The 17,561-nt window shown below is 45.4% G+C and overlaps 1 protein-coding gene and 1 long non-coding RNA gene across 2 annotated transcripts in view; one reads left to right on the top strand and one right to left on the bottom strand.

The window, feature by feature from the left end:
* SLC9A1 (solute carrier family 9 member A1) overlaps nt 1–17,561 on the top strand; it is a 72,984-nt gene that overhangs the window by 33,710 nt on the left and 21,713 nt on the right. Inside the window, exon 2 of the mRNA XM_083455048.1 lies at nt 12,403–12,863. Coding sequence (XP_083311174.1) covers nt 12,403–12,863 — 461 coding nt within the window. The remainder of the gene's footprint in view (nt 1–12,402; nt 12,864–17,561) is intronic.
* Nucleotides 1,733–7,107, bottom strand: LOC310684942. Its single transcript, XR_014514991.1, has 3 exons — nt 6,940–7,107; nt 2,065–2,730; nt 1,733–1,820 (listed from the first exon to the last, which is right to left on the bottom strand). It is a non-coding gene; the product is annotated as an uncharacterized lncRNA (long non-coding RNA).

The raw sequence follows: 17,561 nt of genomic DNA, 5'->3' as shown, positions 1-17,561 counted from the left end.
TGTGTGTGTGTACACACACACATGCACACACACATATATATGTTTGGGGGTTAGAAACAGTGCTTATGGTGGGAAATTTGAAAGTGATTTGATTGGCATGATGACTAACAATTACTTGTGGAAAAGGGAAAAAAGAGATGTAGGAATTGACGTCAAACTGTCAAAGGAATTTATCTCAAACCTTTAAAATTGTTTTTTTTTTGTAACTTAAAAATCACTTTGAAGCTAGAACAGTATTGAAATGAACAGGATAAAATTTCTTTGTGTGTTCCCTTTTTAGTAATAACAGGTGCAGATGCAGAGATTCCTTTAGTGAAAATAACATACAAAAATCTTATTAGGGAAAATGGCTTGCAAATAGAGAAATGTGCTCTTAAAGGAGGTTTGGTCCATACATTGCAGGAATCAGGCCTTCAGCTGGATGGCACAGATCCCTTGGAACTCCTTTCAAAGTGAGCAAGCACTCCCTCTCACTCTTTTTATTTTTCTGGCACTTACTGAAGACATTCCTTTTTTCAACAAGCCTTTTAAGTGGAACCTCCCCCCCCCCCGCCCCCGTATCTGTGTTAGATTTGAAGTTGTTTTTATATATGACAATGGTTTGCATATGTTTTGATTTTTGGTGTTTTTATGATTAAATCCTTTCAAGATGTTTTGTAGGCAGCTATTCATAAATAAAATAAGTGCTTACTAATTCTCGTGTGGACTTTAAAAAAAAAATGCAAACAGATGGGAAATGGGGCTTAAGACTAGTTAAGATAAGAAACAGCAATTGACCAATTAGTCCATTGCTACCCAGAATTACGGTACTTATTGGATCCTTCCTGGTTTTAAACTGCCTCTCCCGGGAGAGCCAAGCAATGCACAGGGAGGTGGGTGTTGATACTGCTATCTATGCCTAGGGCTGGGAGAGGGGACCCAAACAGAGTTTGAAGGGCTTCTTGCTGAGGCTAATTGGCAACTTGACTTAAGATTTCCCACAGGAAATGTGTGGGTTCCAATACACTTGCAGAGAGGAGTTCCTTCCCTGTTCGGCATAATTGAAATCAAAGGCTATTACATTATGCAAAAACGGTGTGTGTGTGTGTTAATTGCCACTTCTGTGTTTTATTATTACTCAGTTCTAAAGAGCTTTTTGGCATGCATAGAACTCTGGAACTTGGACATCTTCATTTGGAGCTCAGTGGGACTTACTCTGAAGGAAAGTGCACATGAAATTGCTGCCTTGGTTGTGTTTGCTTTAGTAAGCCTGTCATGTCTTGCTCTTATCTATCTATCTATGACACAGAACTGAGACATGATGGCTTGCCCAACACATGACCATTCACCTAGCTTGAGGAAACTGAGTTCAGTTTTACCATACTTTTAAAAGGTAAAGGTAAAGGTACCCCTGCCCGTACGGGCCAGTCTTGACAGACTCTAGGGTTGTGCGCCCATCTCACTCAAAGAGGCCGGGGGCCAGCGCTGTCCGAAGACACTTCCGGGTCACGAGGCCAGCGTGACATCGCTGCTCTGGCGAGCCAGAGCCGCACACGGAAACGCCGTCTACCTTCCCACTAGTAAGCGGTCCCTATTTATCTACTTGCACCCGGAGGTGCTTTCGAACTGCTAGGCTGGCAGGCGCTGGGACCGAACAACGGGAGCGCACCCTGCTGCGGGGATTCAAACCGCCGACCTTTCGATCGGCAAGCCCTAGGCGCTGAGGCTTTAACCCACAGCGCCACCATGCTTTTAGCTGGGTGCAAAAGTCAAACCAGGAAAAGGTCAGGATTTAAGGCGGCCTTAGAGCAGGGAAAGGGAGCGGGCACCAGAGATGGGTTCTGCATACAGTGGTACCTCGGGTTACATACGCTTCAGGTTACATACACTTCAGGTTACACACTCCGCTAACCCAGAAATAGTGCTTCAGGTTAAGAACTTTGCTTCAGGATAAGAACAGAAATCTTTCTCCGGCGGCACGGCAGCAGCAGGAGGCCCCATTAGCTAAAGTGGTGCTTCAGGTTAAGAACAGTTTCAGGTTAAGAACAGACCTCCAGAACGAATTAAGTACTTAACCCGAGGTACCACTGTACAAGGAACCAAGCTTTGAGGGTAGGACTTCATAGGGCCTAGTATACAGAGAGTTGCTCCTGGGGTCAGCTGCCAAAATGCTCTTTCGGATTGGGCTTGCAGTGAAAGGTGGTGTCCTCGAAGAACAGAGCTCATTCTGTCATAACAGTAGGATTTTGATTACCATTTGCTGGAAACTGCCTGGGTTCTACCACACCACACACACACACACACACACACACACTCATATGCCCTTACTCCTAACAACTTTCAAATTGTGGCTGAGTCTGGCGGAATTCTACTGCTTAATTTCCTCTTTATTTGCATTGCAAAGTCACATCGTTCCCTCGAATGTTGTGGCGATTAATAATTTCAATGGGGCTCTGCATGGCAGGTCGTTAAGAGCAAGAGCAGCCAGCCGCAGGCTCCGTGCCTGGCATAGCATTTGGCTATGTTCTGACAGTTGTTATAAAGTACGGGTTCTGAGCATGCCGGGTTGGTGTCTGAATTCGTGTCTGTTAGTGCTGAAGGTTATTTATGGGTCTCATGCATCGAGAGTGAGTCATCCTGTAACTGTGCTTTTCCAGATGGAATTTCAGCTGGGATTTTTCCTCTCAAAAGTCAGGGGATCCTTCACTTTACAGTCTTGAGAAATGCAGCCATTGAGCCAAATCCTAAACCCTAAAAAATGAAAGCCATTTAACTGAGCATATGTTTAAATATATTATATATTATTACACATTCCTCACTTGCTACAGTTCTGCTATATGTGAGTACAGTGCTATGCATTTTCTCTCAGATGTAAGTCCCTTTGTGCTTTTTAAATCCACAGTTTCCTGATTCAGAAGTTACAGGAAACTGTGGCTTAACCACAGTCTCTCCCTTGAAGTCATGTAACTGAAGGGGAGAGAAGTGAGTGTGAAAGCACAAGGCATGTACTGAATCCAAAAAGGCCAAGGTTTGTTGCATCTGAACCAGGTCCACTTTCTGCCCACTCACTATGCACACCACAGATTCAGATATCTGAATGGAGAGCATTTTTTTACTTCCTTGTTTGCCTTTTGCTGGTTGGCTGAGGAGCTGTAGTGTATTTAGTAAGATTTCAGAGGGTTTTCCTAGGGGGTTTTGACTTTGGGTGGAGGGTGTCAAAATTCTGTGGTTGGGAATGCATGAAAAATTTCCCCAAAGGAATCAGTGGAAATAATTGACTTGTGATGCAAATGCTTGCCTAATGAATGATTTCTAGGGAACGCATTGTGTTTGAAAAGCAAGATCTGTGTGTGCATTTGCTTTAATTGCAGATGTACAAGTGGGGCATAAGTGGAGGCGAACAGCCAGTCCTACAAGGCTCAGGAACTCCCAGAGAGGGACTTGGGGCAGCCATCCAAGGCTGCACTCTCAGTTTCAGAAAACTACAACTAGAAATTCTAGCAAAGAGAGAAATAGGGGAGAGAATGTGGCAGTTTTTTGGGGAGGGGGGAAGCACCATGGCACTCTCACTTCCTTAAGAACTGGTGGTGATCATTTCCAGTGTTTAATTGCACCTTAGAAACTAGCTGATTTATTGTGACATGAGTTCGACTCTAGTCCATTGAAGAAAGGGGGCTACTTGGCATCCTGGTACAAGAAGGTATGGCAAATAGACTTACTTGGGAAATGTAAACAAAAGCTACATATAGCAGAGAAAACACAAAGCCACATTATTGGCTACATGGTGGAGATTTATTACTTTTACAAATCAATCTGACAAACAACCGAAAGATTCCTAAAGTGCTTTCTGATTTATGGGTTTCATAAACCTTTATTTGTCTATTACATTAACTGTAACTCTTAACCTGATGACTGTATATGGAATCGCATGTGTGGGTGCCACTTCCACAACTTTGCGACGTGACATATTTTTACTTTGCATTTCTTTGTATTATCTTCCCCCTTGTTCTACTTTGGGAGGGGGAAGGTGCAAGAAAAAAAATACAATAAAACCTTTCTCAGCCATCCAGAAGATGCAGAGGAACACAAAATGACCCCTAGCTAGATTGATCCATTTTTTGCAACTCACCTTTCCAAATGCACGAGGGTAGCTAATAATAAAAGCGTAAGACTGCAAATTGACCAACTGCATCTTAGAAAGGAGAAACAACGTCGTTGCAAAGTCCTACTAGAGGACAAAAGATGAGCTTACTTGGAGAGGCTTTCTCTGTGGTATGTTGCTCCTAGGTTATGAAAGGCTTTACAAGCCCAACATCATTGCACAAAATCAGCCCACCTTACAAATCTTTTATTCCACATGAAGCTGCTCCCTGCCTCTTTGATCTCCCTGGCTGTGCTTTATTGGCCTATGTTTTTATAGAGTCTGCTACGAGATGTATTCCTAGGGAGGCTAAAGTGAAGTTGATGCCCTGTGTTGTTGCAGCATTTTAATAGCCAGGAAAGAAAGAAAGAAGGGGGCAAAGTAATGAAGCTCAGCAATGGCAGATTAATCTGGGAACATTGGAGCAGGGAGAGGGAATTGAGTTGTAAGGACTTTTCAGGAGCAGCAGCTGTAAAACCCTCAGCAGGAAGAGAAACCTGAAGAACAGAATATGGTGCAAGGGAAAAGAAGTTGAGAAAAGTGGGTTGAGGCTTAAACAACAGACCTGAGTCAGGGTGCAACAATTTTTTTCATAAATCGTATCAAGTTTCATTGCGGTAAATTTTCAGACATTTTTGTGCTAGGTCATTTTTGTTTCCCGTAAAACCTGAATCAAGCAAATGACCTGTTTGTGTTGGTGCTGACCTTTAAAGCCCTAAACGGCCTCAGTCCTGTATACCTGAAGGAGCGTCTCCACCCCCATCATTCAACCTGGACACGGAGGTCCAGCGGCGAGGGCCTTCTGGCGGTTCCCTTGCTGCGAGAAGTGAGGTTACAGGGAACCAGGCAGAGGGGCTTCTCGGTAGTGGCACCCGCCCTGTGGAACGCCCTCCCAGCAGATGTCAAGGCAATAAACAACTATTTTACTTTTAAATGACAACGGAAGGCGGCCCTGTTTGGGGAAGTTTTTAATGTCTGATGATGTATTGTTTTTAATATTCAGTTGGAAGCGCCCAGGGTGGCTGGGAAAGCCCGGCCAGATGAGCGGGGTATGTATGTATGTATGTATGTATGTATGTATGAATGAATGAATGAATGAATGAATAAATAAATAATAAATAAATAAATAAATATTACTGTTTTTGTAGCCATTCCTTATACAGTAGGGTAGAGATGAGCAGCCTTTGTTCTGGGGGCTCAGTGTGGCCCTTAGGGCCTCTCTGCCTGGCCCGCATCTCACACTGACCCTGCTTCATGTCTGAAGGTGTTCTTGAACTCCAATACTGCCTCTGACTTTTCTGGATGAAGCACAGGAAGGGGGGAGTGTGAGCGTGTGCAGAAACTAGCCGGTGCTCGGTAACTGGCCTTTACCAAAGGTAAAGATTTACGCTCAGTTCTCTGTCCGTTTTTGCTTCTGGCCCCGCCCACTACAGGCAGCTTGGAAAGTTGCCCAGAAGGAAATGCAGCGCTTGGGTGAAAAAGGTTCCCCATGCCTATAAGTAGAGGAATGTTACAGGTGTGTTGCTCATATCCGGTAGTCCTGTTTTTAATCTCTGTTAGCAACCTTTTAGATTCCCAATATCTGTTCCAGAGGTGGTTTATGGAGCTGCTGCAGAGCAACGAGACCTTGAAGGTTCTTAGACTACAGTTCCCATCAGCCCCAGCCAGCATGGCCCACGATTGGATATGGATGATGGGACATGTAGTCCCAACAATGTCTGAAGGGGGGGTATCAGGTTAGGGAAGGTTGGCGTAGGCCAGAGGTCAGCAGACTTTTTCAACAGAGGGCCGGTCCACTGTCCCTCAGACCTTGTGGGAGGTCGGACTATATTTTTTTGGGGGGAAATGAACGAATTCCTATGCCCCACAAATAACCCAGAGATGCATTTGAAATAAAAGCACACATTCTACTCATGTAAAAATACTGATTCCCAGACTGTCCGTGAACCGGATTTAGAAGGCGATTGGGCCGGATCCAGCCCCTGGGCCTTAGTTTGCCTATCCATGGCATAAGCTATTTTGGATTTGGAGGTAGAAGAGATTTTTCTGTCCTCTGGGTGCCTTTTTGGAGCTAAGATGTCACACATTGCCCAGGAAACAAAGAAGGGTGTTTTCAGCTGCATGAGACCCCCTCTGATAGATCCGGAAGATACTTGGTGTTACCACCTCCTTAGCCAGTGTGCAGCACTAAGCGAAAGTTTTGGAAGAGCACGGGAGATTCATCCTGTAGAAGAGGGTTTCCTTGGTTACAGAGATGAGCAAATGACGTGAAGGGAGTCCTGGGGAGTGCTGGCTTCAGTATTTAATCTCTGTTTTCCCAGTTGGGGAAGAGATGCAAATAAAGTCCCCTGACAGTACCAGGAACTCATTATTATAATACTAAACGCTGGAAGGGACTTTTGAACAGCCTCATTTTGACAGGGGCATTCTATGAAGCTTGCAGTTGCTTCTCAAGCAGGGATTCACATTTTGAACCTGCCCCGTGCCCCAACTTCAAGTTCTCACTCCTCCTTTGATTCTTACCAGCTGTCTTCTTGGACTGGTCTGGGAGCAAGATACTCCTGGGAAGGATTTTCCATTTGCTCCTCTACCACCACTGCTGAAACGGCAATGCCAAAAGATTTACGCCTTTCGTCATGGCACTTCAGGAGGGGCGTCGTGGAGTTTGTTGCTTTGTTTCTTAGATTGGAATAACTTTCCTGCTTGCTCACCTGGAGTTGATTTTTGCTCTCTGCAGGTGACCAGCAATTCATGTGCTTGATTCTAGTTACGTGTCTTGATTTCTGTTTAAGACTGGGATAATTTTCCTGCCTGCTCACCTGGGGTTGATTTCTGCTCTCCACAGGCGACCAAGCGAGTGACAGATTTAACATGCTTGGTTTTAGTCGCATGTCTTGTAGCCCAAGTGCCCAGCTTGCGAGTTTCTGCTGTTCTTCTGTCTCGTCGGTATCTGGCTTTTGTATTGTTCGGGAACACTCACAGCAGCAATCTGCTAGAACAAAAAAACCCAGGCTCTTTAGTTGTAAAAAGATGGGAGGTGCAGAGTGACTGGGTGTTCTGAATTTCAACCAAGATCAAAGATTTAATGAAAGCACACTCAGTGTGGGTGTTATTTTTAGAGCATTGCAAAAAGATTCTGAATCCTTCATTCTCATTAACTCAGGAGTGCTCTATCCTAATGGAATCCTGACAGCCCAGGGGGACAAAGTGAGAGACAGTTATAATTTCTAGATTTGAGTCTTTAATTTGTACTTAACTCTGCTGTTTTTGTAAAGTGGGGGGTTGGGGGAGTGACTTGAGCAGCTCACGAGTCTGCAGGTGGGCGACGAGTTCAATGGATATTGGCTTCCAACTTTAATTTGGCTTTGTTGGATTACTTCGGCAAGGACAGAGAAAGCTAATGGGCATTGTGGTCAAAGCATTAATACTTTGGACAGGGGTGGAACAGAGGAAAGGGCTGGGCTGGGGCAGAGACTTACCTAGTTATTACTATCTTGGAGTCTCAGTACTTAACTTTTTGCTTGTGGGTTTTTAAAATTATAATATTCATTGAGTTTTCATATGCTCAGCAACACAAACTACATCGCCACAGTCATAACTCCCAAGTAGTCATTCCCCCATATGTCCCACCTGCTGCAGAGAGCCATAAAACACAAACGTATCCAAAACATGTATTTACTTATAATTACGATGAGAAAACCCACCAAGGAAAGCTAGAAAGTCGGTTATTAGAGATTGCAGAATCTAAAGAGGCAAGCAAGAGGTACCCTGCTGAACACTTAAGAGAGAACAACTTATATCTAAAATAACCAACCTGACTTATATTGGGTTGGGATAGTTCTATTATTGATCCTGTAACCAAGTGAATTCAATAAATGAGTACCTAAGCCCAACAAATAGCTTGCATTTTCTTTGACCTCCTGATCATCTTGTACATAAGCTTCTCAAATAGAGCTACTCTCCAAACCCACTAGTACCAATAATCAAGATGCAAGAATTTGAAGTCCTTCCAAGATTTCCCAGTCGTAGTTTGAGCCGCTAGAAGAAGACGGGAGATCGATTCTCAGTTCTTCAGGTCTTTATCTGGCTCTTCAAATAAACTCAGTAGCGCAAGTCTGAGAGATGCTATTCGGTTTTGCTTCTCTATTTTAGAAATCTCTCATTCAGCACTAACATTTTACTAGTGATAGGTGATTTTTTTAAAAAATTATTTTATCTAAAGATTTGCACACACATCCCTCCAATGTTTGTATGCACACCATTAAACAGGCTGCTTTCTAAAAGGGAGGACTGATGGGAGCTGGGGGATAATGGCATCTAGAGGGATACCTTTGCTTTAGAACAGAGCAGCCATCAAAAATCTCTGTACAGCTTTGTTGTCTCTGCCATCACTAATGATGCCTGCCTTCAGACGGGCTTGAATGCCAGGCAGCACCAGGGGGCACGGTGTCTGCTTGGCATTCGGTTTGTGGATTTTAACTGATACTCTGCAGGCAGCACCATGAAAGCCTCTTCACTTTGTGCGCCGAGGAGAGGAAGAGGGAAATAGTGGCGTTGGTGTCCAAATTTTTGTGGTCCATTCTCTCTTCATGCCACTGTCGGTGCGTTTTTCATCCGGCACTGGCGGCAAACTGCTGACTCATCGTTCTGTCCTTGGATGACTGCTAAATTCTGGTCTGTTGCATATGAGGCAGGGGTGGTGTGAGGGGGAAACCAGGGTGTGATCATGAAGGAGCCAGGTGCAGAGCTGTTGGTTCTGAGCAGTGCGTTCTGAGCTGGGGCTAGGCACTTGCCATTCCAGGAAGGCTGCCTGGTGTTTCTCTGCAGTGTGCAAAAGGATTGCCTTTCACCAGCTGGGCTCAGCAAGCTGTACTCCCTTGCTAAGAACAATTGCAGTTCCGCACCCAGACAGTCCAAATTCTGGAAGCTGTTTTAGGTTAGGCCAATCGAACAATCTTCATTCTGGGTTTTCTAGTGATACATGAGTGAATGGAATTCCACACCCCACCCCAGAAATTTAATATGGAGCCTGAGGAGGAGGATAATGTCCACTCCACAAATCATCCACCCCACAAATCACCCACCCCCAGGTCTTAAGGCAGCACTCCACACAATACTTATCCCCTACCAGCCCAACTTTCATTTTTTTAAAAAGGCAGATAGTGGAATGGAGAGGGTGGGTCTGTGTTCTCGGTGCCAAGATGTCTGCATTATCTTAAGTGCTAAAGCCAGACAGCTAGAGTGCAAACTCAGATAATTGCAGAGTTGGAAGGATTTTGGAGGCCATGTAGACCAGGAATGGGGAACCTTTGGCCCTCCAGATGTGGCTGTATTACATCTCCCATCCTTCTTGGCCATTGAGCATGCTTGCTTGGCCTGATGGGAGTTGGAGTTCAGCAGCATCCAGAGGGCCATAGGCTACCCACTCCTGATCCTGATCAACGCTCTGCTTAATGCAGGAAATCCAGGGCCAGAGCGCCCCACCAACAGGTGCCAGTTCTGCTGTCCTGCTTTGCGGTGCTGCAAGGCTCGACCAGGTTCAGGCTGGACGCAAGGCAAGGTGGCTCAGGCAGGGCACAGACTGGTTCCAAGCCTGTGCTTTGGGGAATACAAAGCTCTGAAGTTTCTCAAACTGAACCCTTTCATAGCAGCAACACCAGATGTAGCCTAATAGTTACCAGCATCTTTGCTGCAGGATGCTCCTCTACTTAAAGAGGCCCAGCCTTCTCTCACAATCTTCTGCAATGGAGCCTGGGGAGGCTTCGGGCTTCCAGGAGTTCTTCTACAGTGGAGTTACGAGGATGGCGGTGCCACATCTTCAGACTGGGGGTGGGGGTGAAAGCGACTGGCCTCACAGGTTCATTGGGTTGCAGCACTTTTGGGGCTCCCCCTGCATGCCGTTCAGGTTCAGAATCCTCACCTCCGGAACAGGAACTTTACTCCTTCCCTCTTCCCTGTGCACACATCTCATGCCTCCAGGCCACAAACCTGCTGTTGGCCGGAGTATCTCAGGTTGGCCTCTGTTATACCCTCTTGCATGCTCCTCACCCCTAGTGTCAGAGGGATGCATTTTACAGCTCAACAGGTTGCGCCCTGAGCCAGATGGTTGGACTTGCCCAGCAATTCAGCATGGAAGAACAAAGCAACGGAGGTGTTGATCAAGAATGGCTGCCTCTCATGAAAATACTGTAGGTCCCTTTGCCAGGGAGTCGGAGGACAGAACATGCCGTGCTTACCAGTTGTCTTCCCACCCCCCACTCAACAGCAGGGCTGCATTTAGAGGAATTAACAAAACCCATAACAGCTCTGGGAGGAAGGCAGCACGAATTGAAGAGCTCTAGCTATAATGGCGATTTGCAACATATCGTTGCAGCGCGAAGCACTTCCTGTTCAGGATTCAAGGCATTTCATTCTTGCTTTCGCTCCCTCCCCAGTGGAGGCAATAGTAGATGGGGTACTGGTGCAGGATACGGCCCTCTCCATAGTGGCAGTTAGTCATTATTTCCGCTTTATTTTCAGCACTGATTAAAGACATACCTCTTTGCTCAGGCTTTTGGAGAGCATTAGGTATTGTAGCCAGTTGCTGTCAAGGTACAGAATACTGTACCTTGTGTAATAAAAAATTACAGGTCTTATATATATAAATGTACCAACCAAGCACCTACATAGATATGTGGACCACATGTCTGGAGCAGGACAGGAAGACCATCCTGAAACCATTTGACTCCCAAACTGACCAAATGTTTTCTCTGCAAGGAGGGAGGGGGTGAGGGAACCTTCCCATTGTCTCAGGAATTGGGAAATCACCATCTCAAAGGAATGGGCAGAGGGGAAAGGCAATCAGATAAGGCATTATCAGATAACCTGACAGACAGGAAAAACAACAGCATTCAAATTTCTGTTGTAGACCACCTCTTCTGTGATGTAGGTATGATGTTTGTGGGGGGTGGTCTTGGGTTACACCCCTTCTGTGATGTATGTATGATGTATGGAGGGGTGGTCTTGAGCTCCAGGGCAGGGAATTTAAAATGTCTATATAAGGGCAGGCACACCTTTGTTCTGGGTCCTCCCCATCCTCCTGTGTGTGAGGGGAGCACCCTGTTGCAACAGCTTTAATAAAGATCGGGCTTACTAGCTGCTTTGCTTCTCAATATTCTCTGGTTGTCCTCTGTTATTTTCTCCTACCAATAGGGAACCCACGTAAGGACTCTGTGCGGGCTCTTGGATACCCCATAAGGGAAAAAGGGCAGATTTTGTTTACAACACTTGTTGTATAACTTAATTACTTGAAGAGATGCTGTGCATGTTTTCCAGTGTTTTATTGCACTGTATGTTATCCGGTGCTCACCTGCTTGGTTCCTATCTGTCTGTGAGGAAATTTGATGTCTGTATTGTAATTATTGAAATTTGATGTCTGTATTGTAATTATTTTTAAGTGTGCTAAATTTAAGTTTGCATACTTCTGACATGGTTTACAAAACGTAAAAATGAGTTGCACAGCATTGTTACAATATAGAATAATTAAAACAACACCACAGTTAAAAGAAACAGCTAAAAACTCAACTGAAATGCTAAAATAAAGGCCAGCAAATTAATTGTGGCATGGAGCATTAGCATTAAAGGGCAGGGGATCATTCTGTAACTGAGTTAAGTGACTCTTTTGCTCAAATAAACTCCTGTCTTGGTTTTTGGACTCTGGGAAGCTGATGTATGTGTAAGAGTGTGTGTGTGTGTGTGTGTGTGTGAGAGAGAGAGAGAGAGAGAGAGAGAGAGAGAGAGAGAGAAATTACATATTAATTTATTCCCACAGTGAAATCCTATACCTGTCTACTCAGTAGTAATTCCCACTCATTTTAATGCGGCTTACTCCTGGGCACATATAGGATTACAGCCTAAGGCTGAAAGAAGGATTTATGCAAATATATCTGGTTTGTGTAATATACTGTATATGGGTAATAGAATTCAACTTCTCCCACAGCAAATTCAGGTTTACTTGAAATTTTGTCTTTCAGTTGAGGTCCTTCTGCCCTCCCACGACTCTGTGCCATTCTCTTCGTTCGGCCTTTGCCAACCTGATGCCCTCCAGGTGTTTTGGAATACAACTCCCATCAGGATGGCTGTACTCATTGCGGCTGAAGGGAGTCATAGTCCAAAATATATAGACGGCACCAGATGGACAAAAGCTTTTTGTGTAACTGTGGGTGGAAGAAGTTCTGGGGGTCAACACAATGCAGCTGAAGAGTAACTGGCCTTTACCATCTTGCTTCTCTCTCCCCTTCCAGGGTTCCACGTGATTCCAACCATTTCCAGTATAGTTCCAGAGAGCTGCTTGCTGATTGTTGTAGGACTGCTGGTCGGGGGGCTCATCAAAGCTGTGGGAGAGACCCCTCCAATCCTAGAGTCAGACGTCTTTTTCCTCTTCCTGCTCCCGCCCATCATCTTGGATGCCGGCTACTTCCTCCCCTTACGCCAGTTCACAGAGAACCTGGGCACCATCTTGATCTTCGCCGTGCTGGGGACGTTGTGGAACGCCTTCTTTGTGGGCTCGCTGATGTACGCCGTGTGCCAGATCAACGGCACCGGTTTGCAGGACACCGAACTCCTGGCCTGCCTGCTTTTTGGCAGCATCATCTCGGCAGTGGACCCTGTTGCCGTGCTGGCTGTGTTTGAGGAGATCCACATAAACGAGCTGCTGCACATTTTGGTGTTCGGCGAGTCTTTGTTGAATGATGCGGTCACTGTGGTAAGTGAAATGGACCGTAAGTTGGAACATGTGCCAGCTGCCTCAGGTTTTGGATTTGGGGCTCTGTTTAAGGTGGAAGGATAGGAAGCAGATCTGATCCCTAGGGCACTATCCGTCAAGCACCACACAAACGGGTTGGCACAAGAATGGGAATGTAGAGTTGTATCCAGAGTAGTGCTACATGACTTGTTCCATCGGCTCAAGGACTTCTGCAGTGGAACTTTCTCTTCTTTTCTCCCCTTGTGCACCCCCTAAATCAGTTCTAGGGGTTCTCCCAACCCTCCGGAACAGATTTGGGGATGTGTGTGTAGGATATTCCATTGCACAAGCATAAATACCGTATTTTTCACTCTATAAGACGCACCAGACCACAAGACGCACCCAGTTTTTGGAGGAGGAAAACAAGAAAAAAAATATTCTGAATCTCAGAAGCCAGAATAGCAAGAGGTGAAAGCAGCAATCCCTCTTGCTGTTCTGGCTTCTGGGATAGCTGTGCAGCCTGCATTCGCTCCATAAGACGCACACACATTTCCCCTTACTTTTTAGGAGGGAAAAAGTAAGTCTTATAGAGCAAAAAATACGGTACTTGTGCAAAAGGAACGAGTACTTTGCATATCACCCTTGGTATGTTGGTCAAGGTACACAGTCCACCTTTGTCTCCAAAACTGATCACGTATATGCCATGGAATTTTGCAGGAAGGGTGTGATGTAGCAACAAATGTACATGCTATCTTTGAATATTAGGTTGGTTTTTACACACACACACCCATCCTTCTCTGTCCTCCATCCAAGCAAGTGAAAGGCATTATCAGAGGAAGCACATGGTCTAGTTTGCTGAAAATCCCTTTTGTTTGCAAAGCAGGGGTGGTGAGGGGCTTGGTCTGGAGAAGCGGGGTATCTGGGGAGGGGTTGTAGCATGGGGGACAGTCCTGAGGGCCAGATAGTGTGGCTTGGAGGGCTACCTCCGACCCCTGGGCTCTACCTCTGCCGTATACTGTAAGGCAAAGTCTCTTAAGAATGACCTGGATGTAAACTGGATGATCAGCCAGGGCATGATTTCCACTTTGCCGGTGAGGAATTGCTGTCAGCAAATGGCTGAGAATGAAGAAGCAGTTGTGCCTTTGCTGTAGCTCTTGTGTTGGTCTGGTTGCAAGAAGGGGAAGGGCTGTAGCTCAGTGGGGAGCATCGGCCTTGCAGGGAGAAGGTCCCAGGTTCAATCCCTAGATTCTCCAGGCAAGATTCCCCCCCCCCCCAACTCTGAAACCTTGGAGAACTGCTGCCAGAAGAAGAAGAAGAGTTTGGATTTGATATCCCGCTTTATCACTACCCGAAGGAGTCTCAAAGTGGCTAACATTCTCCTTTCCCTTCCTCCCCCACAACAAACACTCTGTGAGGTGAGTGGAGCTGAGAGACTTCAAGAAGTGTGAGTAGCCCAAGGTCACCCAGCAGCTGCATGTGGAGGAGCAGAGACGTGAACCCGGTTCACCAGATTACGAGTCTATCGCTCTTAACCACCACACCACACTGGCTCTCTTGCCAGTCAGTGTAGACATTAATAAACTAGCTGGAGCAACAGTCTGGCTCTGTATAAGGCAGCTGCCTGTGTTCCAGTGCTAGGGCAGTTATCTTGCATGCAAAAGTTCCCAGGCTCAATCCCTGGCATCTCCAGGTAGAGCGGAAGAGGCTCTCTGGCTGAAGCCCTTGGGTGCCATTGCCAGTCTGTGTAGATGTTACTAAGCTTGAAGGCCCAATGTCTGACTTGCTGTAAGGCAATGTCCTAGGTTCCTGTGGCACATTTGATGCTCCCTGCTCTTTGCGGGGGTGGGGGAGAGCCTTTGGGGGACATGCAGCTTCCCACATCTCACCTTATCGCCTGCCAAACGTGTGACCTGGCAGGGACAGAGGAGAGCCAAGCTGGGACTGAAGTCTATTTGTCTCTCTCCAGCTACAAACATTCAGGCTCGCACACCTGGTGGGATTTGTGCGTGCTTAAATTGTCAATGGGCATCGCCTTGCCATGCCTTCCGTTGCTAAGGCAGATGTGGATTTTCACCTCACCCATCAGAAAGCACTTGAAAGGGCAGGGGGAAGGAGGGCGTCGGAAAGCTGATTTATGACTACCAATGTGGCAAAAGGGCATGGGTGGGTGACTCATTTGGGTTGAGGCCTCTGCTGCCCAAGATGTGTACTGTTACTTCGTAGTGACTCAGGAGGGTGGTGCTCCTTGCCTTTTCCAGAAGGGGTTTCTCTGGCGTGGTTGTGATTTATTGCAGCTAGTGAACTCCTTTGCCCTTTGACAGTTTGAACCTGTTGGTGTTCTGTTTTGGCAGCAGCGTTTCCAGTTCCAAAATGCTGCGAAGCTACCCAGGGGGTGCTTCTACTCCCCTTCCTAATGGGTGGGACACAGAGTCCTCCTTGCCCAAGAGGAAGGCATTTCTGCCAGCTCTCCCCCCCCCCCCCTCACACCCTGTGCTATTGAGTAGAGACCAGTGGGACTGTGGAGGCAGGAAAGCCGTGTGTTGCTATGCATTGTTATAAATCAAGTTGAATGTGCAGTGCTTAAAGGTAAAGGTACCCCTGCCCGTACGGGCCAGTCTTGACAGACTCTAGGGTTGTGCGCCCATCTCACTTAAGAGGCCGGGGGCCAGCGCTGTCCGAAGACACTTCCGGGTCATGTGGCCAGCGTGACATCGCTGCTCTGGAGAGCCAGAGCCGCACACGGAAACACCGTTTACCTTCCCGCTAGTAAGCGGTCCCTATTTATCTACTTGCACCCAGGGGTGCTTTCGAACTGCTAAGTTGGCAGGCGCTGGGACTGAACAGCGGGAGCGCACCCCGCCGCGGGGATTTGAACCGCCGACCTTTCGATCGGCAACCCCCGGCGCTGAGGCTTTAACCCACAGCGCCACCCGCGTCCCGTGCAGTGCTTAGGCGTACTGTAACTCACAGTCTCGTACCAAGCTTTACATAGGAATTCAAAGAAATCAGAAAAGCGGTACAGTTTTTAAATCAGTGATTAAAACCAGTGCAGTTTTGTTCAGCTCACCATCTTGATTCAAAATGGCCTCCTTGATCTCTGGAACTCTCATGAAAAGTTTGGATATGATATCATAAGAGCAGGGCTTTTTTTTTCAGCCGGAGCTCAACTCTGGCACCTCTCAGGTGGGGCACCATTGCCATTCTAAGAGAACAAGGGAGAAGTTCACGGTGAGCTCCGGGACCTCTTTTTCCTAGAAAAATAGCATTGCTTTAGAGGTGAACAGTGATCAGACAAACCACTTTCCAAAATATATCGTAGACTAGCAGAAAGTACCTGGTGTTGCTCAGGAATTCTAAGAAACAACAGAGTTCTGAGATCTCTAAATGGAAAATGTAATTTGTTAGTTTCTAAGGCTGTGCACGTCACGCGCATGCAAACCAGAAACACTCAATCCAAATTCAACCTCAAATCAATTCTAGTGTGGGGCCAATGTTCAAGGGGGGGGGGTTGGGGCTGCTCTCATTGCACCAAAGGGAATAGGAGGGTTCAATCCTACTGCTTCATTTCTCATGTGTTCCCTGCTACTTAATATATTTATCTATTTCACAAGATTCATGGACCGCTTGATTGCAATTAAACCTCAAAACACTTTGCAAAAAGAATCAGGGTGGATAAAAATCAATGATTTTTTTTATTTAAAAAAATGGATTATTATTTTTAAAATCAGATTTTTTTATTTAAATCAGATTTTTTAAAAATTTAAATTAGATTTTTAAAATAAAATGCTTTTGGAGGAAAAATATTTCTAAAAAGTTTTCTATTTAAGTTACATTATAGTCCAAAGGCTATTCATCAGGAAATAAGGATTTATTTTAAGTTTTTCATGTGTGTGTTTTTTTTAAATCGTTTAACCACATCAGTTAACCAACATGGATACATATGCTGTAATGTTATTGTTTTAGTTAAATAAATTGTTTAAATTGTTATTAAGGAAATGATTATTTTTCTCCTTCCAATAAAGTACAGCAGAAAAGTTGTCCAAATCTAAACAATAATTTCATAATTACCTGTCTTTGTATTTCTAATAGTATAACCAAATCAGTGTTTTTTGGTATAACTGTAAAAAGTGCTCTGAAAAATTATTATTCCAAAAATGAAACTGTCATCTGGTTGTAAATATTAAGATTATACCAGCAAGAATGAGTCTTTCTGACTAGTGATTTAAATCTTGATTTAAATTGATTTGATTTAAATCAAAGCCACCCTGAAAAGAATCAAATCATAAGATTATCAGGTTTTTTTTAAAAAAAAGTTAAAAGCAACATTTCCAAAGCTTTCAAAAAATAATTAGAATCAACAATAAGCTAAAAACCCAGTTTAAAACACACGCCAGCATTCTGCATCTCTGTACAGGCTTGCCTAAACAAAAATGTTTTAGCCGGCGCCAAAAAGGGTATAGTGAAGGCGCCTGCCTGCCTGATGTCAATATATGCCCAGTAGTGTAAACAGATCTCCGCTTGCAGTGTTCTCAGTCCTGTTCACTATTATTGTCCCCTGGGGTTTTTAATTTTTTGCTACTAGTAGTACACACAGTAATTCATAAGGCTTAGATCATTGAATCCTCACTTGGCCTGAGGCAGACTGAATGCTGACAGACTGTGGTTTGCAAACAGAGCCAACCTTGTGCATGTGAGCTGTGTCCTTTCTCTGGAGCGCTG

The sequence above is a fragment of the Podarcis tiliguerta genome, assembly GCF_965153285.1.
Source record: "Podarcis tiliguerta genome assembly, chromosome: 8".
Taxonomy (NCBI): domain Eukaryota; kingdom Metazoa; phylum Chordata; class Lepidosauria; order Squamata; family Lacertidae; genus Podarcis; species Podarcis tiliguerta.
This window is presented reverse-complemented; position numbering and strand designations above follow the sequence as displayed.